The sequence below is a fragment of the Pagrus pagrus genome (assembly GCF_965226575.1).
Source record: "Pagrus pagrus genome assembly, chromosome: 23".
NCBI classification, from domain to species: Eukaryota; Metazoa; Chordata; class Actinopteri; order Spariformes; family Sparidae; genus Pagrus; species Pagrus pagrus.
Window position 1 is genome coordinate 7,501,052 of NC_140205.1, and position 26,224 is coordinate 7,527,275.

At 42.8% G+C, this 26,224-nt stretch overlaps 2 protein-coding genes across 13 annotated transcripts in view; one reads left to right on the forward strand and one right to left on the reverse strand.

Moving 5' to 3' along the window:
* anks1b (ankyrin repeat and sterile alpha motif domain containing 1B) overlaps nucleotides 1–2,440 on the forward strand; it is a 231,211-nt gene extending 228,771 nt beyond the window's left edge. For all 7 annotated transcript variants that reach the window (XM_084345741.1, XM_084345742.1, XM_084345743.1 and 4 more), the window contains one exon: nucleotides 1,131–2,440. In XM_084345741.1, the coding sequence (XP_084201867.1) occupies nucleotides 1,131–1,179 (49 nt within the window). In that variant the 3' untranslated portion in view covers nucleotides 1,180–2,440. The remainder of the gene's footprint in view (nucleotides 1–1,130) is intronic.
* A 16,752-nt stretch (nucleotides 2,441–19,192) lies between these two features.
* The window catches only part of apaf1 (apoptotic peptidase activating factor 1), a 44,905-nt gene continuing 37,873 nt past the window's right edge, over nucleotides 19,193–26,224 (reverse strand). For all 6 annotated transcript variants that reach the window (XM_084345647.1, XM_084345648.1, XM_084345643.1 and 3 more), the window contains one exon: nucleotides 19,193–20,850. In XM_084345647.1, the coding sequence (XP_084201773.1) occupies nucleotides 20,704–20,850 (147 nt within the window). In that variant the 3' untranslated portion in view covers nucleotides 19,193–20,703. The remainder of the gene's footprint in view (nucleotides 20,851–26,224) is intronic.

Below are 26,224 nucleotides of genomic sequence, written 5' to 3' on the forward strand. Positions count from 1 at the left end.
TGTGTGCCTTTCAGAGGTTGCCCTGTACTGGGGCCCCGCCCCGGAGTTGGGCACGAGCGACGCACGCCGCCGCGTCACCTCACCGGCTGAAAAATAAAAAACAAAAACATCCCGCCCCGCCCCCGTTAGCCGAGCCTGTCCACTGCATGATGACGTTTGGCGCTGCGCTGTCTCTCTCTTCTTTCTCCTTGTCTCCTCTTCTCTTCTTTTTGTTTTCTGCTCTAAACCCCTCTTTGGCCCCGGGCCCCAATCTCCTGCCTGCAGGGCTGGCGCATGACCTTGGTGCACTTCTCTGTCTCCACCTGTAGGAGAAACGGTCCATCTTTTTTTTCCACTTCCTGTCTGTCGGTCAGTCAGCAGTCAGCCAGTCGGTTGTTCTGCTTCCAGCTCCTTGTTTTGCTTTGTTTTTTCTCTTCCTGTCGATGGGTGCAACCGTTTGGCTTCGTCTCTCTCCTCCTTTTTTTTTCTCCAGACTGCCTCCATCCCTCGCTTTTGTCTGCATTTCAGCCCCCTTTTGTCAAACTGCCCCCCCGACAGTTTTAACGAGATTTGTTACCAGAATACTGCTCAGCGCTGTGACAGTGTTTTAGCTGTCTGTCGAGCCCCGAGTGGGAGCCGACAATGACGAGGGCTGTTGTCAGAAAATGACAACTGGAGGGAAGTTCAGACATTTTAGACATTTTTTTAATAAAAACAGGAGAGGTGATGTAGCACAGTCTCGCTTTGACTCAAACTGGTTCATCCAGCAGGCTACTAGAATGTATTTAACCTTTTTTGATTCTTTCTATCAGATTATTTTTTTGAAAATGCTAACAAACTCGTGAATTTCTTTGACTTTAAACTTGACCTGTGACACAGGAAGATTTTTTTTGTTTTTTCTTGCTTTTATAGCACCTTTTTTCAGCACATGTGTGTATATGTTCAGAATTCTTTTAACCACATGGATTTTTTTTCCCCCTGGCCGTGAATTTTATTTCGGGGGGAAACAAAAAAATATCTTGTATGTAAAAGGTTTTAGCATGTGGCTTGTGAGACGCATGGTGGCCATTTTGGATTTGCTGAGCAGGGGGGCCGGTGGAGAGGCGGGGTGTGAGGGCTCTCTCGATAAGTGATGTCATCTCATTTTGCAGGGCAATGCCGGACGCTCATGTCTATTACTGTGGAATGCAAAGAATGTAGCCAGCCCTAAACACGGACCTTGTCACACATAATGCAAAATGGACTACAAAGGACCCTCTTGCTCCAAAACATGGACGCTACTCCACAGTGTTTAAGGTTGACTACACAGTTTTACCACCATTCATCCACATGATGCTTGACACAGTAAACATATGACAACTGACACTTTCACACACACTAACAGGACTGCATCTTGACAGACGTCGGTCTGCTCTGAATGTACACTTATTTGAAAGCAGCCTCAACTTTTCTGCAAACTACAAGCAGGACCTGTTTTATGTGCCCAACTGGGAGGCATGACCTGTGAGCTTTTGGGCCTCTGCTGGTAACAGACAATGGGCTCGCTAACGGCACCGGTGGGCATGTGTCCGTGCTGGAGTAGACATGGGGTTTGAGGACGTCTGGCTGGCTCTTTTTTGTTTGATTTTTTTCTTTATTTTCTTTTGAAGTCAGAAAATAATAAAGAGATATATGCACAAGCGTGTAAATGTGATTGGACTTGCTGCAACACGCTCAAGATGCAAACAGGTGTGTCTTCATCATGACGGATGATGATGATGACGAACGTATGTGAACAAAAACAGCATCTGGCGTTTAAAAAAAGTATTCTATTCGTATTGCCCGACATTTTAATGTTTAATATGAGAGTATTATATTACCATGATGATTATGATTATTCTTGTGCAATTCTTGTCTACTGTTGTCTTAATGTTACATTATTTTTCTATGATATGAGATGAAAAACTTTGGGCTCGAGAATGATGGCCATCCTTTAAAAAATCTGAAACGAGATGATCATACTTGTACACACGGAGAGTGAATGTTTGCAGGTGGCTAGCTAACTCTTGTCAGGTCAAACCCTCCATCATTTCTCATGGGGCTCTACTCTTATCTAGCAGATGTACTATTTTAAACGCAGTATTACTGTATTATTTGGATGAGACATTATCCAATTATAAAATGTATATAGATATTTTGCCAACTCATTGTTCATACATGTAATGTAAAAGAGAAAAGAATAAAGGATTTGCAGTACGTGGCACTGGAAACAAGGTACCAAAATAAAGGTTGGACATTAAAAAGTGGTAGATTGGTAGAGATTGTATTTTGAGTGGAAACTGAAACGGTTTATTTGGTGACATCACTGCTGACCAACTATGTACATAGGCTTGGGCTTCCAGCACAATGATTTTTGTAATTTTGGCCATTATTTATATCCTTGTAAAGCACATGGAATAAAATATGACTTGTAAAACCATGATTTGCCCTTGGGATGAAGTTGTCATAAGTTATTTCCTTTTTCTCAACACTCACTGAATAAAAAGGTTTGAAATGTTGGTACTGATTCCTTATTGAACATGAAAACTAGGTGCATGAGTGGACCAGGAAGTCTGTCCGGACTAAAGAAACATCTATAAATAAATGATCACAATTAAGAATAGCTTTCAGATTTTTTTGGCATTCGGCCTGGTTAATGAATCAGCGCGATATTGATCTCACTTCACTTCCACTGCGTTTATTTTTGCCACATGAGGAGTTCCCTCTCATTGGACCTGTAGCTGATTCACACCTTCAGGTCGTCAAAGTCATTAGCGATGCAGAAACAAAAGTGTAAATTATTTTGAAGCCTTTGGAGAAAAGATGTTGGGATGGTTAAGCTTACTTTTACTGACTACGTGAGCACCGTTCAGTTTTTACTGGCCACAACTGGAAATACAATTAATACTCATGTAGCTCTCCCTGTCATCCGGTCATCAGTTACTTGTAGCCATTTTGTCCAGAATCAATAAGTGATTACCGCTGCCAAAGAACAGATTAACAGTGATCATCAGACAAATGGTAAAAACCTCTTCAATCCTACACAGCGAGTGAGCAAGCACTGCTAGAAATCACAATGCAGACGGCTCAGCGGTGCATCAACTCTGACAGCGAGGTCTGCAGCGGGTCAGCGGCTCGCTGCTTTCTCATCAACTCAATCAACCACCTCCTCTGGCCTCTAGACAACCCGACCGACACCGAGCTACGCGTGGTAATGACAGAGCGGGCGACCGGGCTGTACGGATGCCAGGTTTCCATGGTGACCACATCCCTTCACAGCTTCACCCATAAGCTTCTATGTAAGCACAAACATACATCCACACTGCCATGATAAATAGGCAGCGAACCGTCACAGCAGCTGTTTATTGACCGAAGGGACTTTGCTCTGATACTGTAGAAGCATCCACTATGTGCCAATACGATGCATTGTTTCGAAAAATGACCACCACACAGTCTCTTTCCGTACAATACGGACTTCTCAGCTGGTTCAGCATGTCTCACCTGCATTTTTCTGGACTTGCAATGAGAGGCAGATAGATTGTGACGACATGGCAAAGACCCTCGGCCAGTTTTTAGCTTTCTGCACGTCATTTCAGACCGATTCTCCGCCTCAGAAAAGCACGTTATTTATCTAACTGGGAGCCTAGAAGCCTGCTTAGCGTGTCATCTTAGATGCAGCTTCCATCAAATCTTTCTGCTTCAAAGCTCAGTGATGAGGGGTTTACTTAAACAAGCACGAGGAGGTTGGCAGGGATTGGGAACTGACTGACAGAAAATTAACCAAACACTGTTCGCTGTGACAACTTCGCAAAAAGGATCTACAGTGGCAAAGGTAAGAGTGTTTCAGGTAAACAAAGACTGTTCATGTTTCATTAGGTACATTTAGTATTTCAGTAGAATCACACACACTTAGTTTTCTCTTTAACTGTTCATTAGTTTGATGTTGTTGAGCTTCACAGTATGAACCTGGTTGGTTAAATATTCAGATTTACTAAGTTCCAATGCTAATGAATCTCTTAGCGATCCACTTAATGTCGCCTTTCACATTTGAGAAATAAGCAATCTGCAAAACTTAAGCTGAAAGAAAAGTAGTGGCCATTTTAACAAAAAGACTTTTCATTTATTGTTATAAATGACAAAGACTGAAGCGGCTTCACAATCAGTTTGATATCTTTGCTTAAAAAATGACTGAAATGATTAGTTGATTATCAGAATAGTAAGCGATTCATTTCATTTTGATCAAATTATTACGCTCTGAAAGATTTGTTGTAGTTTATCAAGACAAACAAATTAAAGAAACTCGTTTCTCAGGCAAACATGTCTCAAATGTGACAGTTTGCTGTCTTACACTTTTAGTAAATTGAATATGCAGATTTCGGACTGCTCCTTTAACAAACCAAGAAGTTAGAAAATCATCAGTTGTTTTCTGATGTATTACAGACCGAAGGAATAATCAATAACTGAGAATATAATCTGCAGATTTAGTTGGGTCAGATACATTTTTAATCAAAATGTCATACCCCATACTGAATATTAATTAAGCTGCAAATAAAATCTACAGTGTTTCTTTTTTTCAAACATCTTTGAAGTGTAATTATTCATTTATAACTTAAAGCTAAACCCACAGTAACTCGCTTGTTAAAGGATTAGATTCAGTAAAGTATGTTCCACAAATACATGCTGCATAAAGAGTTTACTCTCCAGTACAACCCTGGTGTTATTGCAATATTTACACCACTGCTAGTTCTTTTACACACCATCGCTGTCTTTTACCAAGCTCTATATACCTGGATTGGAAAAGAAAAAGACTCAAATATGTGCGGCAGTAAGGATGAGCGCCTGTGGTTGAGTGTCCATTAAACTACAGTGGACTGACATTTACAGTGAGCCTCTGAAGGGCTGAACAAGCATTTGTCATGAGCTATAAACCTCTGAATGAAAAGGCTCGCAATCTACAGCTACAATCTGCAGCCAAAACAGGCGACCGCTGCTCGGCAGCTTTTCCCAGATTGGAGGAGAAAAAAGGGACCACAACGGTTTTGCTCGAGATTTACTGCCAATCTGCACTTTGCTGCATTCTGGTGAAAACTGACAAAATATCTTGTGGTTTGTAAAGAGCAGACCACTGCGGGGTGAGAGTGGGAGGTAATTCAAGACATTATTTTCTGCAAGATTAGAGCAGGAGTGGAGTGGAGAGCGCTGCAGTGGCTGCTGTATTTAGGCTTCGAAGCTCAAACGGCACGATTTTATTTCTGCTGCTGGCAGAGGTGGAGGCGACGGACTTAACTGAGCACGGAGAGGGACGACGAGGGAAAGACACGGAGAGGCGCTGCAGATTTTTTAGCACCGTGAGAAGAAAATGACTGATTTCTGACTAATTTCTTCTGTCTGCGGTGAAGTGTAAGACAGGAAGAGTACACGCTTTGTTTCACCGGCTGTGTCAGACTGTGGGAGAGGGCCAAACTTCCAGATGGTGTGTACTGCCCACGGCTAGCAGCTAAATGAGACGACTATGTAAAAACTGCTCATGTAACAATCATATCTGGCATTCATTCAATAGGAACAGCTTACACAGGTCCAGATCCTCCATGTTTATCCTGTGTGCACACTCAAATCATCATTTATGTGCCTCTAATGCATATGCAGGAGGATGCACCAATAAACTATTTTACATAAAGACAATCTGCTGCATTTAGTAAATGACTGGCTTTGCACCTGGCAGATGTGGTGCAGCAGTGCTTGCATTATCATAATATACTGATCGAGTACAACATGGAACCGAGTTGTAGGAAAGTGAGTGATAGAGGAATAAAGACCTTCACACAAAGTACGCAAACACACACACACACTTTTAGAAACACACCCTGCTGCGCTTGGCTCACGATGTGCAACCTGATAAAACTGGACACAGCGAGGAGAGTTGGCCAAATAATAAAAGGCTCGCTCTCTTTTACACACCGGAGAACATTCACAGTCGAGTCTGGCAGACTTTGTCTCCGTAGGGTACAAAGAAGCGACTTGGACAAAAACAATCCGGCGCTGTGCTCCAAAGGAAGCATTCACAAACACATCAGTGAAGTGTGGCCGCCTCGCTCTTCATAGGCCGGATCTGGAAAAGACACGTTTCCATCACTGCGCTGATACGGAAATTATGAAACACTGGTGATAAGTGACATCGCTTGACAACGACGACACACCGCAGAAACAGAACTATTTCTAACCTTCCAGAACAGGCACAGAAAGGTTGTTTGAGTTGACACGTGCTTTATCATTTTCTATCATCGATTGCAGGTTTGTTTTAGCTCTTAACGAGATGTTCGCTTTATACACTTTGGCTACATAAAATCCTGTTTGGCTTTCAATTGGAAGAGGCAGGAGAGGGGGAAGAATAACTTTAGACAAAGCCTTACACAAAACAAATGTGATGTATCTGCCCGGTAACAAATCCAGCAACCTCTGCCAACAAAGACAGGAAAAGCTACAAGCCAGGTTTGACATCTACAGTATAGCATACACCACTGAAAAAAGCACCAGCAATTAGAGCCGTCCGCTGGAACGAGCAGTGAGGCTCAAAGAAACAACTCAGAAACAAACTGTAAACGTTCACCTGTTATGATCGGTAAGGTCAAAGCAAGAATCCAAAACATACCTGGATGACGCAGGAGCAGCAAAAGCAGGAAAAAGACAAAGACAGGAAGTGTTAACCGAAACAAGACACATGACAGAGTCACCTTCAAAATAATCAGGAATGAAGGAGTTTATTAAACTGAGTCTTTGACATTTTTCTTAATGTCGACAAAAACTGATCATAAAAAACTTTGGAAAGCTACTGTAGAAATTATGTTGCACTGTATTGCAAAAGATTGTACAGGTGTACCAAATAAAGTGGCCACAGAGCGTACATTGAAAGAGTCTTTTTTTCCATGTCTCTAAGCCTTACTGTGCACCCTGACATCAACCCAGCAGTCTCCAGGAAACATCCCAGCCCGCGTGCAGCTACACGACTCGAGGTTTTGCATAACAACCGACGCTCCTGGCCTTCGCTCAAACCGAGGAGAATTGGTCAAAATGGAGTTGGAACGTGGCCCGAGGTTGGTGGTGGTGATGATAGAAAAAATGACCTCAGATGTGCGTCAACTTTGCATTCAGTGAATTCGCACATTTGTATAAAAAGCCGGCATCAAACTGCATTTAAATCTGTGTTTGTGTGCTTGAGGATAAGCATGCAGGTTAAGTGCTACAGCAAAATTAGATATGACAGCGCAGCGAAACCCTCAGAGGAAGTATTTTACATAACGACAATTTGCTACATTCTGTGCGGCTGAATGCAGAGCGGAAACGTTTCTTGTAAGGTAGACGATGTTAAAGCATTAGTGAGAGCTGCATGTTGATCTACCCCGGAGAACACAGAAACTACCACTGGAATGACTGTGATAAGAGCTGACGGGCTCCTGCTAACGTCCACGCCGTCGTATCCGAGCTGACTTTGACGTCTGCTCCCGAAAACACCTGAAGCTGAGGCGACGCTGCAGGCTCACAGCGAGCCGTCTCCCGGCAGTCAACCGACGTGACGGCGGAGAAGCCAGGCAGGCGCATAAAGCTGCTTATGTCACCTTTTCTGTACACAAGAATCAGCACGGCACAGATCACAAACTTATCTTTTACGCATTAAGAATTAAGAAAAATGTGAGATTAGTTGTTGGTACCAAGAGAAAGAAGACTGAAGGGGGCTGTGCAAAAGAAAGATAATTTATGAAATATATTTAGTAGAGTTGTAGAGCTGCAATGGAGAAAAGCATGCAGTACTATCCATCTGTTTCTACACGTATCCATTTGTTTGTTGAGCTTAAAAGAGATGTAAGGGCTTCAAATTAGCTTCAGCACCCGTCACATCTCTTTCTCCTATTCATCGGCCCTGTTATACAAACACACAAATGAGCTCCCTCTAAAGAGCCCGGTGAAATGTTTTAATCTCACATAGAAAAATATACTAATTAATAACCACAAAACAAAATACACATTAGCTTAATGTGCTGTCAGGCCACAACGAGACCTTGACAGGGCTTCGGCGATGAATAGTTAAGCACTGTAATTCAGTTAACAATCATCCCATGTTCCCTTTTCACCACTGTTTACTTCACAAAAGGGAACAGTTTTGATGTATTGTGTATTTTCTGGCTTTAGAGTTAGATAACATGTCAGTTTGTTGAGCGTTAAGGCGATTAGTTTAGCTTGGCATAAAGACCAGCCGCGGGGGGGGGGGCTAGCCATTAGCTAGTTAGGCTAGCCAAATCATTGCTGATAGGACACCGCTGATGTGCTGGATTGTGGGTTTCGTAGAGGGAAACCATCCTTGATTGCACCACCAACCAATATAATCTCTATACAGAACTCAGACAGTCAGCTGTCCACGGCACTGCCTGCTGTATATTCAAACTAATTGACACATTAAGGCGCTCTATTTGACGAGCATCCGTTCTTGAGCAAGTTCGCGTGAACAGGCGGACAGGAGCCGTTAAACCATATTAAGCCATCTGTTGTCAAAAATGGTTAAATCTCACGACAAGAGTGAAAAACCGTCGCTGACTTTCATCCCATCTCAATCCACCGAGTCACAACCAGCGTGAAGTCTTGATGCCGTGTACGCGGTGCTGTTTTTAGCCATGCTACAAATGAGCGAACAAATGTTTTCAAAAGGAGCTCTTGAAAGATAAGCAGATAAACTGCACACACGCACAGACACGGCAGCTTCCTGAGGCTAGAAGCCCACACAGCTCATCAGCCTGCTCCAGTCGCTCTGCTCCAGATCTGTCTGCCTTCATTTGAGCTCAGCAGCAGCAGCACTAATTGTTTGGGACAACCAATGTTTAATGCTAACTGTTGCAAAAGCTCTGGCACAAGTAAATATGATAATGGGTTCCTTACAAAACTATGTTTGACTCAGTTTGTGGTCTGGTCAAACTGAAAGGTAGCAGAGAAAGCCTCAAGGACCTGCAGACTGATTTCATAGTCGTTTCTTTTTATATCATTCATTCATGGTTCCCACCTCTGCTCATTATCATCTGATTGGTTTTAACTTCTTTAATTTTGTTCTGAGTTTTGGTTAGGCCAATCCTGTTTGATGTTTGTACCAACGAAAATGTGTCACAGCGCCAGGTACCAAAAACTGAGATGTCTGGTCAGAGTCTTAATCTCGTTACTTGTTCTTTGATGAGAGAGTTGCTGCTAGCTGTTGCTGCCGTTAGCCCTTTTAGCTTAGTTAGCAGTGCAGCTAGCGGTTCGGACTGGGAGAACCAGGGGAGTGTTAGCGTTTACAGCACTTGCACAGGGGCCTCAGACCTGGATAGGTCGTTAGCTGGTTAGCATGCTATCTTCAGTATAAAGTATATCTCTGTTTACAAAAACACCTATTACTCTTTGATCAGGGCTCATATGTAAGACAATACATGATAAAGGTCACTCATTAAGCCGACTAGAAAGAAGAGGGTTGATGCTGGTACCATAAAAATAAGATGGGGTGCAGTGTTGCGAGGTGGAGGGACTCTTGAGACCCACAATATGGGATAAAATTATAGACGAGGGTGCAAATCTGCAACTAAACAACCTCAAACGGCAGCTCCACAGAGCCTGTGAAGCACATAAACAAGACTCTCGTCTATCACCAGGAGACTAAACCAAGCGCCGTTAAAAATTTGTAAAGTTTGCTTTGATGGATTCAGTGTTTCACCTTCAACATCCAAGTTGAAAGCTTATTTCAGAGTGAATTTAAGCCAGAATGTGTTTCTCCATCACGAAAGCTGCCAGTGTGCCCGCAGTCAGTTGAGTCACTCCAATAAGAGTCTCTCAGGGCAGCATGAACAGACGCTCGGCTCTATTGATTCAAGCTTTCCAAATAATTAGAATTAAATGTCCCACGACAACAAGAGCAAAATATGGGGTTTTATTTCAGAATGAAAAATCAATCCACAGGCCAACTTCTTGTCAACAGGAGAGTACACAGAAAGAAAGCGATTTATTTTTTTGACTCTATCACAGGTCTTCAGTTCCAGGACCAGATTACAGCCCATCTGTGGCTCTTATATATTATATAAGTATTTGATTTGAAAAGTCTCTGTTTTTCCAAAATGTTCAGTTTTATCTCTGTTTTTTTATGACGTGTTCGGGCTTTTGTGTCACTGATATTGTAAATTAAAGCTGACATACTGTAAGAACGAAGACGTTTGTTCACGTTAGCTGCAACTGATGACGAGGATTATATTTTAGTGCCATCGATCAGATCCTGCACAAGCAAACCTGGAAACATGAGTGTGACACTTCTCCAAACAGCCGAGTGTTGAATCCAGTAGTGATGGTTACTTGTGATTACAGCACTGACTCATTTGTGTTTGGTGCCAGTCAGTTAGCCTCTGTGTGCCACAGTACAATATGTATATTAACATAAAATATGGACTGAGCTGAGAATCATGAATACATTTTTACAGAGTTGAAGGAGTCAAATGACTAGTAGAAAGACTTTTAAATGGTTTTCAAGGCCCAGTTCCCTTAAATTCAAGGACCCAACACGGCATAGTTTGGTTAGGTTAACTACTGTAGGTTAAATGATTATGAAAATCATCACTTGACAGCCCTAAAATTTGAAATAAATAGATAAATATTTTTGGCAACTATAAACTCTTCAACAAAAAAAGAAAATTAAAGCAAGAAAATGGTTCGATTAGTCTTTTAAAATCAATCTGGTATCTCAGGGCTTCCGTAGACGTGGACGCAGATAACGCCTGAATCCCGATCCTCATCTGTTTACATAAGGAAACGTGGGTATGTAGGAATATTAAAACACATGCATCAGGATTCAGTTTCATGACACTGCTCATACTTGTTGTGTGTTTTCAGATGACTCAGTGTGATCTGCGACTCGCTCATCCTCTGATATCCCTCTGATAACAACTCTCTGGAGACTCAAAGATCATCTGCTTTTTCCAATGCACAATGTTTTCATCATCCCGTGAAAGCTCTTTATGTAATATCTACCAGCGTATGATGGAGGAGTTCAAGAGCTCAGGTTTTATATTGAAGAGCAGCTCTGTTCAGCTCTCCCTCAGAGGACTCGTACGCTGTGAAACATTAGAGCTGCATCTTTGGACCTTATAATCTGATCGGTGTATCCCAGTCATAAATTCTGGTAAGATAGAAGTGACGGTCGCTCCTCTCAGCTTTAAGAGGCTTTTAAAACCGCTGCTGAACTTTGGGTGGCCCGCACTTTTCCTTCCCGCCACGGATCTTGTTCTCAAGCACAAACCCAGATTAGAGCATAAAGCGTTGTCGGAAATAGTTTGTGCGTGTGTGTTTTGGGTTTATCTGTCGAGAGCGGCACCTTGCTTCATCCTCGAAACTGCTGCTGCGAAGGTTTCCGGTGATCCCAGCCTCATGAATCTTGAACACATCTGAGCTGAAATGCACGGATGAGTGACAGAGACTGTGTGATTGAAGAGGCAGCGGGGATACAATGGGGACAAATGAGTTGTCAAGCAAGACAGTTTGATTGTCTGCCTCAAAGGCGCGTTGTGTAATGTGTGATTGCAGGGTGGCCGAGCGGCTTCGAGGAACTTGTTTTGTAAGCAGAGGCTTTTCCTGCGAAGCAGCCAGGATATGCAAACACATCATCAACCGGGCTGGTGGAGCTGCCCTTGAGCAAGACAATGGTTGTATATGTACAACGTTATAAACTGCTCAGGTGGATAGTTAAAGGTGAGTTCAATGACATCATGAAAAGGAAATCTCATTATCTGAGAATCTAAGCAACACTATGATATTATACACGTTGCATGCTTTTTATGTGGAGTTTTAAAAGCTTCATCTTCATATAACCAATAATTCATGTTATGGTGGAAAGCAAGATGGCCGCCATGGATGCCAGGGCCCAAAAACTGTATGACTGAATAAAACAAAAGTGAACATTTCACCTCAGATTTGTCACATATGGGAAATACTATAATATTCATGGTTTCTGCCCCGCTCCACACCGCTCCAATGATTAATGTTTACATTAATCATTTTGTCAATAAAATGGAATAGATTAACAAAAAAATGCCCATCACAGGCCCAATGTGATGGCTTTAAAAGGTAATATATAATATTTTGAGCATTATTATAGCAGAAAGCAGTCATTTGGTATGTAAAGAGCAGAATAACGGCGCCCTGAGCAGACAGTGGTGTCACACTCCCTCTGTGTGTGTGCTTGGTAGCACGGCTGTTTTCAACATGGCAGCCTGGTAAGAAACTTTCTCATATTACAGCTAAACAGCAACTAAAATATGCCTTTGAAAACATTTGAGGCCACTGTGTAGTTTGACGGTTTGATCTGAGTCTGGCAAGACAGATTTAAAACAAAACATAAGATGGCGGCCGTACGGTGCCAAACGTTCTCATTTTACAACTAAGCACGAAAATATAGTTCTCAAAACATTTTGGAAGAGAAATAGTCTTTGCAGTGAAGCTATAGCTCGGGACAGTTAGCTGTTTTCCCTAAAAAATGACAAAGTAATATCATCACACAGGTTGCATGTTATTTTTTAGTTACCACGTTGTACTACAGTCAAATGTACCGATACAGTAGCCATCCCACACTAAACTCCTACAACTGTATGCCACCTTTAACTCCTACTAACTCCCACCTACAGTATCAACGGTCATGTTTTATCTGCAAGACTTTAACTTTTGCACGTTTTACTGCGTTTTAGTGGCACCTGACATGACTGTACTGTCTTCACAATCAAAGAAATAAGAGGACAAAGCACAAAAATCAGCAGCTTTGATGGTTTTAATTTGATCATTTACATCTGCTTTTCCTTTCCTTCTCTGTGAGGCCTACTGTGTGTTAATTCTTGAATGTTACAGTGAATATTTCCACGCAGTGAAGAAGAGCCTGTCTCCTTCCAGCTGGACAGATGAAGGAGAGGTAAGCCACCCGCCCTCTCTTCCTGTGGTGCGTCAGTGTGGGTGCTGCTGGTCTGGCTGGGTGAGCTACTGGACGAGGTGAGGCACAGGTGACCAAAGCATCTGCTCCTCCTGGGCCCCATTCCATTTCTATTTCCGCTTCACTCCTCCATCTTGCACCCTGATTAGCTTGCAATAACTACAGTCTGTACGTTTTTCAACATTATCTCACGACGTAGCCATGGCTGTGTTTCCAAAAAATCAGTCCAAACCATCTGGGCAGATGGGCGAGGGGAAGGTGAGGCAGCTAAGGAGAAACGGGACGCAGCCCAACGTGGAAGGAGCTCTGGCTCTGAGCCGTCTGGCTCCACGAGGGAAAGCAATAAAGGTGGAGCGCAGCTGAGCCAACAGCTGACAGGAACAGGAACCAATGCTCGGCCAAGGTCAGGAGTAACACACACACAGCCACACGGGGTGAGCATGTAACAGCGAAACAGGGTCAGGAGACACGGGGGAATGATACTGTGGCGACCCAATACTCGAGGGGTGTCAGAGATCTGATGGTCAGAGAGCAGAGCGACAACACGTGTGAGGAAAGAGAGAGAGTTAATCAGTGTAGCTGCTACTGTTGGCAGCAGGAGTCACCTGGTATCAGGTCACACACACACACACACACACACACACACACACACACACACACACACACACACACACACACGGTAGATCATTCCTCATTGTGCCTGCTTCATCCAGTTTCCTCTTTTACCAAACTTAGCAGTTGCTCATTCATCTAATGTAGGCCCACGAATAAATATTTATCAATTACACATTGCTTCATGTACACGTTAGCGCTGGAAAGATTAGTAGCAGAGCCTGGATTATAAATCTGCGGGGCTGATGTAGATTTATCTGCCTCGGCCAATAAGTTCAAACAAATTGCAGCACAGAAACGTCAAAGATATTAATGCAGCGATTCAGAAACTGTACAGCGCGACCAATACTGAATTTTTGGGGCTATTCCCAAAATTAGGAAGCAAAAAGTTTTTGATATTGATAAACTCTTTTATTTATATACACTGAATACATACATGAACACACATTTTTTACAATCATCCCTCAAATGTGCTCATCAGCTGAAAATAGTCCCCAACAAATGCAGTGCTTAAAAACTCAAATGCAGTACTTTTTTAGTAGTAGTTAGAGTACTAGTGAAACTACACATTTCTTCGTGTGTTCAGTAGGAACCAAGGACTTTAGGATCCACAGGCGGAGATGAGAGGATGGAAAGTGTTCAACGTCAGACTGAAAAATTGTGTGTTTTCGTCTTTTCACAGGATTTGTTGACAGCGACAGCAACACGTCAATCAACTTCTACAATTGTTATTTGTGGCTGTATTCCACCACAAGCATGTATTAAACAGCTACCGCACACACAGAGTCACACGATACTCCTCTCACTGACACTCAGGGACGCTTCACACCTCTCCTCCCTCCCGACGACCTACATGTGTGATATTCAGGTTGGTCGTCCGTCCCTTTTTTCAAAGTGCGCATGTGCGTGTCGGAGTGCTCGGCCGGCCACCCCCCCGAAAATCTGCATGCACGATTGCACGCCGCATAGCCACGAGCTTGAAAAATAGCAAGCAGGTTAAAAATTAATGAGAGGAATGAGGGAGAGCGGAGAGAACGAGAGAATGAAAACAAAATGAAAGTCTTAGACAGCAGACGGAAAGCCGGAGGGGAGCGTTGTTCTTTTGAAACAGAACCTCTCCAAAATCTCCCGGGAGTCCACGTGCGACTGCAGACCTCTCACTGGCAAAGGTTTAAATATCGGCCTCACATTAGCCCACACCCCAAAACAAACACCGCTGCTAAATCAGGCTAATTAGACTAGCAGGCCTCTGAACTTAACATCTTAAATCACCTTTTAAAGCAGATGCTGTTATCACGGGTGCGATTTGCAATCTGAGTATCCAAAACAATGTCCTGATTTTATCTTTCACGATGACTTTGTTTACTGTTTTTCCTTCATTCGTCAAAACAACTTCACATTATTGAGGACTCAGCGTCCTTCATCCTCACATTAAGAAAAAAATTAATTGACTCTAAATCTTAATAGCTGTGAATCCAAAGGACACATTCAAACACTTCTGGGAGATTGTAAACATCTTGGCAGAATATTCTGAACGCCTCCTGCGACATTAAAGTGCAATAATATCAAGAATATGAAGCTTTTTTATATGTGTTGGGACTGAGACTGGATTATCTTTAGCAGATCAGAGTGGGTTCGGGTTAGCGCGTCGATAGGTCAACAGGCTTATACGGGCTACATCTCACGTTTAAAATGGCTGAATTGTCGCTACGCTGTATTTTTATAAACTATGATTATTTGGTCATGGGTCGCCTCTCGTCTGCGTCCAGATTGGGTCTCATGAGCAGAGGGGGTGGAGTTGAGGAAGCGGATGTGGTGATGAATATGAGAAACAAAATCACTGGGGGCGTATTTGCAACTCACACAGGTGCTACCAGTTGTTGCCTTTATAATTTAGTCGCACTGTCGCCCAAAATGTTTTGCAAAATGGGACCAAATGGTGCGTGAAACAACGGGACGCTGACATCCGTTCACTTAACGGCCACGAGGGTTTTCTGCAAGTTACACGCGGCGCCTTTAAAGGCAGACAATATTCAGGAGTTCATGAAACGAAGCTCCCTCTCCGCTCCCGGTCATGCCACGGTGAATCAGAGCTTACAGTATGACAGACATCAGAGGCTGCGGGAAGGCACTCCTGGCCCAGCTGCAACCGAGAGGGGAAGGTGGTGTCAGTATTGTGTGCAGACACTCAGACAGCTAGATAGCTGTAATTACTTCACCAGCAGACAAAGATTAATTAGGCAGGAGAGAGCAGAATTAATTAGGTTAGCGCACACCTCAACCAGACTTTAAAAAGTTCCCACCATTCCCGTGGAGACTGCGGGGTGTTTAAATGCACACGGTGACGGAGCTGCACAAAGGAAGAGGAAGTCAGGAAGCCGCATGAGATGTGTTGTTACACAAATATGCACTCGGAGGAGAAGTAAAGGGTTTTTTTAAAGCTCAGGAAGCCAGATGAGTTTGCTGTTTTGAACCAGATACCTGAAACTAATCTCTCCCCTCCGCAGGGCTGAAGGTATCACTTTAATTTACACTTGAAAGCAAAGGGATCGCAGGCGGTTATCTGAACTTGGCGAAGCAGCTCGCACATGTGTGAATGCGAAAAAAGATGACATCAGCAAGAATTTAAGATGCTCATTCTTTCCCGACACAGGCCCGCGGCCAACTGCATGCTAAAATCAGACACCAAAGCTTCGTTTGCTCTTGTGCAAATGTGTCTAATCGTCGCTGGAGCATGACTGCGACCTCCTCTGAATCACGCAGCACACATCCAGTCACCACCTATGAAAGACAACACCCTAAATCTGGCACATTTCCCCCCGCTTTCCTTCTGTGGAAGCCACTTTCAAATCCTGGAAGTATCCAGCTCAGACGTCTCTGAGAATACACCGCTCGATAAGAAAAACAGGACACCTTTACATCATCCCACTGAACGATGGTGTATAAATAGAAAGCACTGAAGTCTAACTGACAGCTGGCAGCGTTGAATCAGCATGTCATATGGCTGCTTCGAGTCTTGCACCATGATTGGACCGGGTCCCAAATCTGACTGGCAGCCGCGATGCTCCGCGGTGCCCAGAACGTCTAAAGACCCCAAGACAAATGGTTTCAAGTTTGCCGTCAGAGGATAAGTAGGTAGTGGCGTCCTGTGTCGGGCCAGATAACAAGGCCTCTTGTTGTGTGAGCTTAGTTCAGTCTAAATTTATTTAAAGGACAGATTTACCACAAGAACTCAAAGCTGCTCCTCCAGATGAAAAACAGGTGGTGAGGTCATGACGGACATACTTTACCCAGGGGAAGATCTCGGTACAAGGTTAGTCAGGTGGTTTTCAAGTGGTTTGTTTTTCACCCTGAGTGGCTGTTTTCTGTTATTAGCAACTGCTTCCATCATGGCTGTCTTCTCGTACACTCTGTTGCCAGTTTATTAGGTTCACTGAGCTCAAACTGCAGTCTTATACACCAGTTTATGGAATGAACCTTCATGATTACACGTTATATAAGACTTTTTTGGAGTCGACTGGTACCCCTTTGTACGGACACTTTTTTGAATCTGGGGTCAGGGGTGGAGGCAGGCTTGCAAAGTGAATGGGAAGGATCAGAGGTGAAATTTGACCGAATGTCAGGGGCAAAATTTTTTCAATTGTCCCTCCAGGGAGTGTTTAGGAACATGTATCGGGCCATTTGGAGTCTTTTGGTACCCCTTTGTACGGACACTTTTTTGGATCTAGCATTATGGATGGGTTAGAGGCAGCTTTGCAAAGTGAACCGGAGGGATCAGAGATGAAATTTGACTGTCAGCGGCAAAGTTTTTCAACTGTTCCTCCAGGGGGTGTTTAGGAGCATGTTTCGGGCCGTTTGGAAAATGCTGGCACCCCTCTGTATGGACACTTTTTTGGATCTGGACTCAAGGTTTGGTAAGAGGCAGGCTTGCAAAGTGAATGGGAAGGATCAGAGGTGAAATTTGACAAAGTGTCAGGGGCAAAATTTTTCAATTGTTCTTCCAGGGAGTGTTTAGGAGCATCTACTACATAGCAAATTTGAATTTTGGACCTCTGTATTATTAAAATCCTGCGTACAGCCCTGTGTGAATCCTCATAAACACATCTGCAACGAGCCCCGATACTACACTCCCACCACGTCCTCCTCCAGTAGGACATGCTGATGACTGATGTTCACCTCCAGTCTTAAACCTCTGCACATATCTGTCGTCCCACAGAAATCTAATTAATTAGGCGCTGATGAATCACAATACAGCTTTATCAATCACTGCCATGGCACATAACTCAGCTCAGAGTTGGATCCCAGCCGTCACCCGGCGACACAAGTTTACTCAAAGTCAGCTGACGGATGTGATGACAGGGAGGTGTTAAAAACATACATCAGCCACATCGCCTCAGTTAATGTGATCACCTCATGTCATCATGGGCTTGCGGTCCAGACTGTCCTCCAGCCCAGTGTGTAAATCAGTAGAGTGACGTCAGTATGTAGGAGGTATATAAATACATATGTGGAATAAAAGCTGCAGCTGTTGAGTCTTATTTCACACAGCCATTTAAATGTCATCACCAGCGGCAGCTCCAGGATCTTTAGACTGTCGTGGCTTAGTGATTTGAAGAAGCCCAGATTTTGTAACATGAGGCGCCAGATGATGACGCGAATCCAGCTGCCAGTGTGCCGCCATAATATTTATTAAATCGGTCAATGGGCTATCAGGTGGATAAAGATGATGTTGATGTTGTTGTTCTAGATGTTGTTCTAGGAAAAGCTACGTGTACATGTTTATCCCCTTGCTGAATATACAGTAATGAAAACAGAGGAGACATTTTTGTATCCTATTCATCCTCTTATTAAAGGATAGGTCCATCCCAAAACAAAAAATCCTTTTTAACTGCTCATTGTCGAGCTGATGTTAAGTCATGTGAAGTTTTCGTAGTCCACAAAACATTTCTGGAGCTTCACGGCAAAACAGCGTTGCAGCATTCTCCTAAACAACTGAAGTAGATGGGGACTTGTTTTAAAATGTTAAAAAACAACTGAAAAAATACATAAAATGACACCATACAGCTCATCCAGCATAACACACATCTCTGGAAGCCCCAAGATCCCAAATAGATTTGAAAAGACGTAATTTACACCCTTTTTTAAGCTGACTAGTTGTACGGAGCCATTTTATGTTTATTTTTTGTTGTTGTTGTTGTTTTTCCCATCTGAATCAGTTGTTTAGGAGAATGCTGCAACGCTGCTTTGCTGTGAAGCTCCAGAAATGTTGGACTACAAATCTCCACCCTACTCAGCGTGGAGGTGAGTAGATGATGACTGAATTTTTTATTTTTGGGTGAACTTATCCTTTAAGCCACATATAACTAATTTGTCCTGACAACGAGAGTGACTTTCACTCACTTCATTTCAGGCGTGAATACATCGTCTCAGCGACCCGGTCACATTCAGAGTGGACTGAAGGTGACGAAGGACATTCAGTCAGTCTGAAGGTTGAAGACTGATGTCGAGTCAGCAGACGGAAAGGACAGATAGATTCATCGTCAACAAGGGAATAAAATCACTGTACAATAAATATGTGACGGTTAACAAAATCAAGACAGACACACGACATCATCATAGCGTGTGTAGTTTAATCTTTTATAAATTACACTCACATTGCACCACACAGTAGAACAGTATCAATACATCCTGAGCAGACATTAATATTTCTGTAAGACAGAGACCTCCGCACTGGAGGGAAATCTGTTGATTCAATTTTAAAGCACCGAATCGCGAAGAGCACAGCGTGAGAATGACAACAGCATCGATCAGACTCGTGGAAATGCATCCTCGCTTTGATCCATTTATTGCCTTTATGTGCTTATAACTGGAGTCTGTACCGTCTCCACTGTAGTCGATAGGTTTGATAGATTATAGCACGGGATGCCAAAGTAAGGATCCATTTTTATGAATCTGAAGAGAGCTGCTTTAGCGGAAAGCTTCGTCAAAGATTGTAACTCCTGCTTCAAAGTGCTCAGAACAGGGAAAAGGCTCAGTAGGCAAGACAACATGCAGATAAAAATGTGCGGAGTTCAAAAGAAGTGGTACAAAAAAAATTGAGCAATTAATAAAGCACAAAAATGGCCTTTTAACAGCAGCGAGTGGAAATTTTGACTATAAATTATAAATCACAAACTGCTTTTTTTTGTAGAAAACATTTACCTTTGATCTAAGTTCAAAAGTACAAATATTTGGGATGTACAAATAGACCCACAGGCTTTTAAAAAGTTTTTGGATTCAATATTAAATGCTCAAATCATTAAAACTTAATCTAACCCATTAATGTTTAATGCTCATCAAAGTGCAGCAGAAATTCTATCAGTGCTGGTGGACTTAGATCGAGAGACTTTAAACATACACACCCACTGGTTTCGACAGCAATCCCATTCAGACTAAGGCTGCAGTGTAAATAAAAAAGGCCACCGACGACAAGGTTTACAACACCTATTTGTAAAACGAAAGTTCACAAACGTCACAGCATAGAAGAGTCAATCGCACTTCATGACATGTACTGTACGCGGCAGCTCATAGCGATTACACACAGCGAGGGCGAAAATCCCTCACATCCCATGCAATAATGTTCAGCCCTAATGGATTAACATTTATTATTCACATTTGAACTGATGTGAGGATCACATCTATTTAACCTCTTTGTAATAACCTCTTAATTAGGTATTAATGATTCAGATGATCTGCTTCAGAAGACCTGATAGTCACAAACGCTGGTTTTTATTCTTTATGCATCGTTCCTTCTCGTCTCAAAGGAAACTCTGGTTTGTTTTATCTCCAAAAACATGTATTTGCATCTTCTTTGAGCGTTCGCGCTGCATCAGTCGTTTGATCCTGCAGAACAGAGAGTGAATGTCTGTAATGCTCCGTTGTAATGCCTGGCTAGTGTCAGCCTGAACGTGGAAAGAGTGCAGTGGAAGTGTAAACTTTTCAGAGAAGAGCGTGATTAGAGGATGTTTAGAGTCCTTAATGCGACAAAGCATGTCCACTTCTGTTTACAGTCTGTAGTGTTTGGTTGGATCCTGGTGTTTTATTTCCGTTTTCGGCGTTTTGGAGCAGCGTTTTAAAGAACATCACGCCACCCTCTGCAGGATGTAGAGGATGCCGATGCTGTCGATGGTGACGAAGGTGGAGAAGTCGGACGAGACGTGGATCCTCTTCAACGCGGTTCCCGTCGGATAGAAGGTCTGCAGCGCCTCGCCTTTCTCCACGTCCCACCACTGGATGACAAACACAGAAAGAAAAAGGGGATCATTGAAATGCTTTGAGCAGACAACACTGTTGCACAATTTAAAGGAGAGGACTACGGTGTCAGAGCCAGGCTAACTGTTTCCACGGCTTTCCCCTGGTTATGCTAAGCTACGACACTGACATTGTTTGAGATGTCTATCTCCGTGTCGGATGCTGTGCTCCCTGTCCCTTCCATACTCTTCGTCTCTACCCAAAATGTCAAACTATTCCTTTTAACAGATTTCGGCATAAAATATGTGTAATTCTCATAATAAGAAAGGATGTGTTCGATTAGGCTTCTGTTTTTGTCATGCAAGTGAAGCTTTAAGACGCTGCACTGCTTCTGTGGTACGATGATACAATCAAACAGCAAAAGTCTGCACTCGTCTTTATCTGAATCAGAACAAAGACAGGAAGAGAAGGGAGACTGACGGAGAGCTTTATATTTATTGCCAAGAGGACCATGATGAATTTAATAGCATTATATTACCAGACTCAAACTCACACACACCCTCAGGCTCCCTCCAACACACACACACACACACACACAAACACACATATACACACAAACCCCCCACCAGCTTCCCTGAGTGATTCCGTTTAATCTCGGTTTAAAGTTGACATTTTCCATTCAAGCCCCATCTCACTGGGATGAAGCATCAAAGGCACACCAAGTCAATCATTTAAAGTCTGGCGTGAGTGTGCCTGTGTGTGTGTGTGTGTGTGTGTGTGTAAGATCAACTTGGACAGCAACAAACATGATAACTTTAGATCAAACATGTACCTCATCCATCTGATAAAAGACGACATGAATGGCTATAAATCAAAAAGGTTGACGCTTTAGCAGTGTATGTCTTTTTGCTCTGAAGCATTAGTTGCTCTGTGAGTATGTGTGTGTGTTCGTGTGTGCGTGTTCGTTTGTATGTGTGTGCATGTGTTCATCTGTATGTGTGTGTGTGTGTGTGTGTGTGTGTGTTTGGAGAAGAAAGCAGGCCAACTCCTCAGTTTCTCCACAGACGGGCGGACAGACAGACTGCAACAGAAGAGGTGGTGGCAACAGATGTCGAGCTTACAGAACAATCCCAACATACACACACACGCGCGCACACACACACACACACGCGTTCATTAATCACGCAAACCATTCAACAGCATTAAGGGAACTCATTTGCATATTTATGATATCGAAACACATTGTATGCCTTTAGGTTTTACTCATTTTTTCCCCCAGATTGCCATGCCATACCATAAATATACTCTGTGTGTCTTTGTGTGTGTGTGTGTGTGTGTGGACACTGAAAAATGGCCCAGGATATTTGTGTTGCTGCAGGGGGTTGGCCATACTTCTGCTGAGATTGGACTTCCTCCACAGCCACCATTATAACACACACACACACACACACACACACACACACACACACACACACACACACACACACACACACACACACAAGCAAACTTTCTCTTGCCTAAATATGCAGCTGGTTAACTGGAAATTAAAAAGGTTTCACAGTGACTTTGCCGTCCTTGTCCAACCCAAAAAATAATCACTGCTGGGAAACTGAGTAAAAAGAGAGTACGCAAACATTAAAATGGCATTACATGGCAGGAATACAAAATGTGACCTGGAATAATGATGTATTTTATTACCTTCTGCCCGAGTCATAAGAGTCTGGACTCCAAAAGAAACAATTCTGCTGTTCCTAGTTATTCTGAGCGCGTACTCGGGCAGAGGGATTAACAGGAACCAACAGATCTCTGGAGTAACACTCTTTATTTCATGGTCTGCGTTGCAGATTCTTTAAAAAGCTCGATCATTTATTGAGTTAGACTCAAGATGCTTTTCCATCATTTTGACAGCTTGACGTGTTGTTGAATAGTCAAGATAATTTTACAATCCTTGTTTATAAAATTGCCCAATCCAATTAATTTGTTTCTTTACTCTTTTTCTAAAAATAACTCATATCTGTCACTCAATCTGCTCCTTCTCTCACTCCTGCTAATCAATATTAAAAGGTTGTACTAATTTTCTATCTCACCTCGCGCAACTGGGAACCACTGCCTGTCTACAATATGGACATAACTTCTGGGTCGACAAAGTGCCTTCAACCTGCATCATTTCCATTGGCCAGCAGGGGGCGCCTGCACTGGTTTCAAGATGAAATCCGATTGTATGTAAGCTTATGAGAAAATGAACCTACTTCTCACTTGATTTTTTACGTCAGTTTAAAGTTTCCAAATGAGTTGATGGTCTTAAGTCTTCTTCAATACAGCGCGATGCTCAGTTTGTAAATTAAAGTCACATTTAGAGTCAAATAGACGATAACGCAGGTTAGGCTTCACTTTGCGATTTTAAAGTCACTGCCACGGCGTGTCCTCGCGTTTTAAGTCAGATCCAATAAGAATATCCTCCCCAAGCTCCTTCCTGTAGTCTTTTCCTGGTTTAGCGTCTTTACACAGGTCTGATTTGACGATAAAGTCATATAAGTGCTGTGTGACTGTGTGTATAATCTTCTTTGGCTCACATCAACAAAACACATCACATCACATGCAACTAGTGTAAAGGCTGATTTACGTAAAAGCTATTACTATGAACCCACTGCTTATCTTTTTATGCTTATGTATACAGTACTCTGATAAATCCTGATCAACAGTGTAATTTTCTGCTGCCCTCAAGGCTCAAGCGTGACCTGAGAATGAACACGACATTAACTCATTAACTCAGACTAATTACATTCATGTTTCTGCACGATTCATGAATATAAACATATGGACTGAGAGGGCTAAACATGATTAATCACTGTTTTGTGCCGAATCCTTTGAAGATTACTTGGACTGCGTGAGGTCTTTGATTCACTCAGGGTGAGAAAAACGGATGCAAAACAACTGCAGAGCGATAATTGATGCTTACAGCACGTTGTGTTTTGTCTGTACAAGCTGACGTACATAGAAGCACATTCATGTCAGGGGCTGTGTTTCAAACAGAAACTATGTGATGTGGAAAACAGCCGTGAATGCAGAGGATTGCGGGTCAAAATAGCCTGTTGAATACGACCTGTAGCACTCGGACATCCGTATACCCTAAAAAGTAGGACAGTGTGGGTATTTCCCACCACTGGTCTGACCACAGCCATTGATGATACAAGCCACAGCTCATTTTCCTTAAAGCTTAACAAGCAGTTTATTTTACAACATAGAAAAGCAACAGCTCTCCACTACTTGCTCAACGACTGATTTGAAATTGGAAAATATCCCATTAATATGGTGGATTTTACCTGACTTTTATTGTGAAAACCCCGTTTGCCCGTCCCATCTGTCAGTCTCATTCTTGTGAATGCAATATCTCAAGAACGCCTCGAGGGAATCTCTTCAATTTTGCACAAATGTCCACTTGGACCGAAGGATCAACTGATTAGATTTCGGTGCTCAAAGGTCAAAGTCAGTGAGCTCTTATACCATCCTATTCTCGTGAGCACCATGTCTCAAGAACGCCTTGAGGGAATTTCTTCAAATTTGTCACAATCATCCACTTGGACTCAAGGATGAAGTGATTCGAATTTGGTGGTCAAAGTTCAATGTCACTCTGACCTCACACAACACAATTCTTGGCGATAACTCAATAATTTTATACAAAGGTCTAATAGGATGAAACCCTGTATATGGACAGTTTTGATGTCCAAGAGCATCTCAACCTGTGACCTTTGCAATTTTTAGGTTTACTCCGTCTGTAAAAATAAACCCAGACCCATTAAATGAGATTATTGTACAGAATCTGTCAAAGTTGAGTGCCGAGACCCTGAAGCTGAAGAAGCCGATTGAGTCTAAGCGAAGAACTTTTCACGGCCGCAGAGTGATACCTAAAGAATCGCATCAGCCTCAATTTTAAGCCCTAAATGTCACCATGCATGGATTTGTTGGCGTTACAAATGCTGATTATGAAAGTATCATTGTGAAGGTTCATAAGACAGAACACAAGGGAGAGAGCGAGGGGGAGGGATGTGTGGCAGGATAAAGAAAGAAAAGATAAAGGTGAGTTATGCGGAGGCGGAGGGGTGAAACAAGGATACACGGAGCAGATATCAGAGGAGGGAATGAGGGACTTTGTTTAAGCGTAATTGCATCGAAATAAAAAGGAATGATGGCTGCCGGCTGACAGCTCGAAACAAAGGAATAATACTCAGATCCCTTCACACACATGTATGTATAAATACAGAAATAAACAGACGAGGGAGAGAACAAGCAGAGTCAAAGAACAACAAGATCGTATCCCACGACAAACATGTACAGCGACAGACGAATGGAGAAAGTCTGCGACAAAACAGAAAAGACGAAGAGGGAGAGAACTCCATAACTCCAACTGGACTGGTTATAAAAAAAGGATTAGCAGAAGAGAAAAAGAGCCGACGCCGGATTAATGTTTAAACGAGTCAGCTGGCTCGACTGGCGGGACGGAGGGAGAAGTGTGGACTGAAAGTGTGGAAACGACTTCAGAGTGGGACTGGATTTACTACGAGGGGGGAAAAGGCCTGAAAATGTTGAATCATTTACAGTGGCGAGACTAGACTGGATGGCATGCATATTTATGATGAGCATGAACAGAAGACAGAAATAAAAAGAAGACAGAAATAAAAAAGGTGCAGGAATGAAGGAACGGTTGATTCAAGATCAAGAAAACGAGAGAAAATAAAACGTAGGGGGGAGTAAAGCACATGAAGGTGGAAAAAACAAAGGTGCATAATCAGATTAAAGATGCTGCAAACAGAAAAACACATTCATCATAACAGCTATACACAAGATAAGTCTCCTTCCATAAGGGTTTGTTCTCTCTTATGGGAATACGCAGCAGTGTTTTGTGTGTTGGTGAGCGACAAATACCCTCAGAGCAGATGGCTGATGTGCTGATATCAACACCATCACTGAGGGACCATTGATTTATGGGAGAGCTAGTGATGCGCTTAGACGCTAAATGACTATACAGTATGTGTGTGTGGTTATGAGATGTCGAGAGGACAGTACCCATGGGTATGTTTACTCTGTGAGTGTGAAGGTTGCTTTTTTTTCCCTTATGGTGGCCGAAAATATTTCTTAAAACATCCAACGGAGGGTCCCCCGTTCATTCTCAGGCTGCAGAAATTAACTCAGTGCATTTAGGACAATGTTCAGCTCTGCGTTACGTGAATGCTAATGCGAGGATGAGGACACACACACACACACACAAAGGTAGAACTACAGTAAGTGAAAATATATTGAGACATTAGTATATATAGTGAGAGTTCGCACTAACTATAATATCGCAATATCTACCTGCACTACGCGTAGAGTGTCCCGCTCTCATCCATCATCTCTCTGAAGTTAGCATGCTAA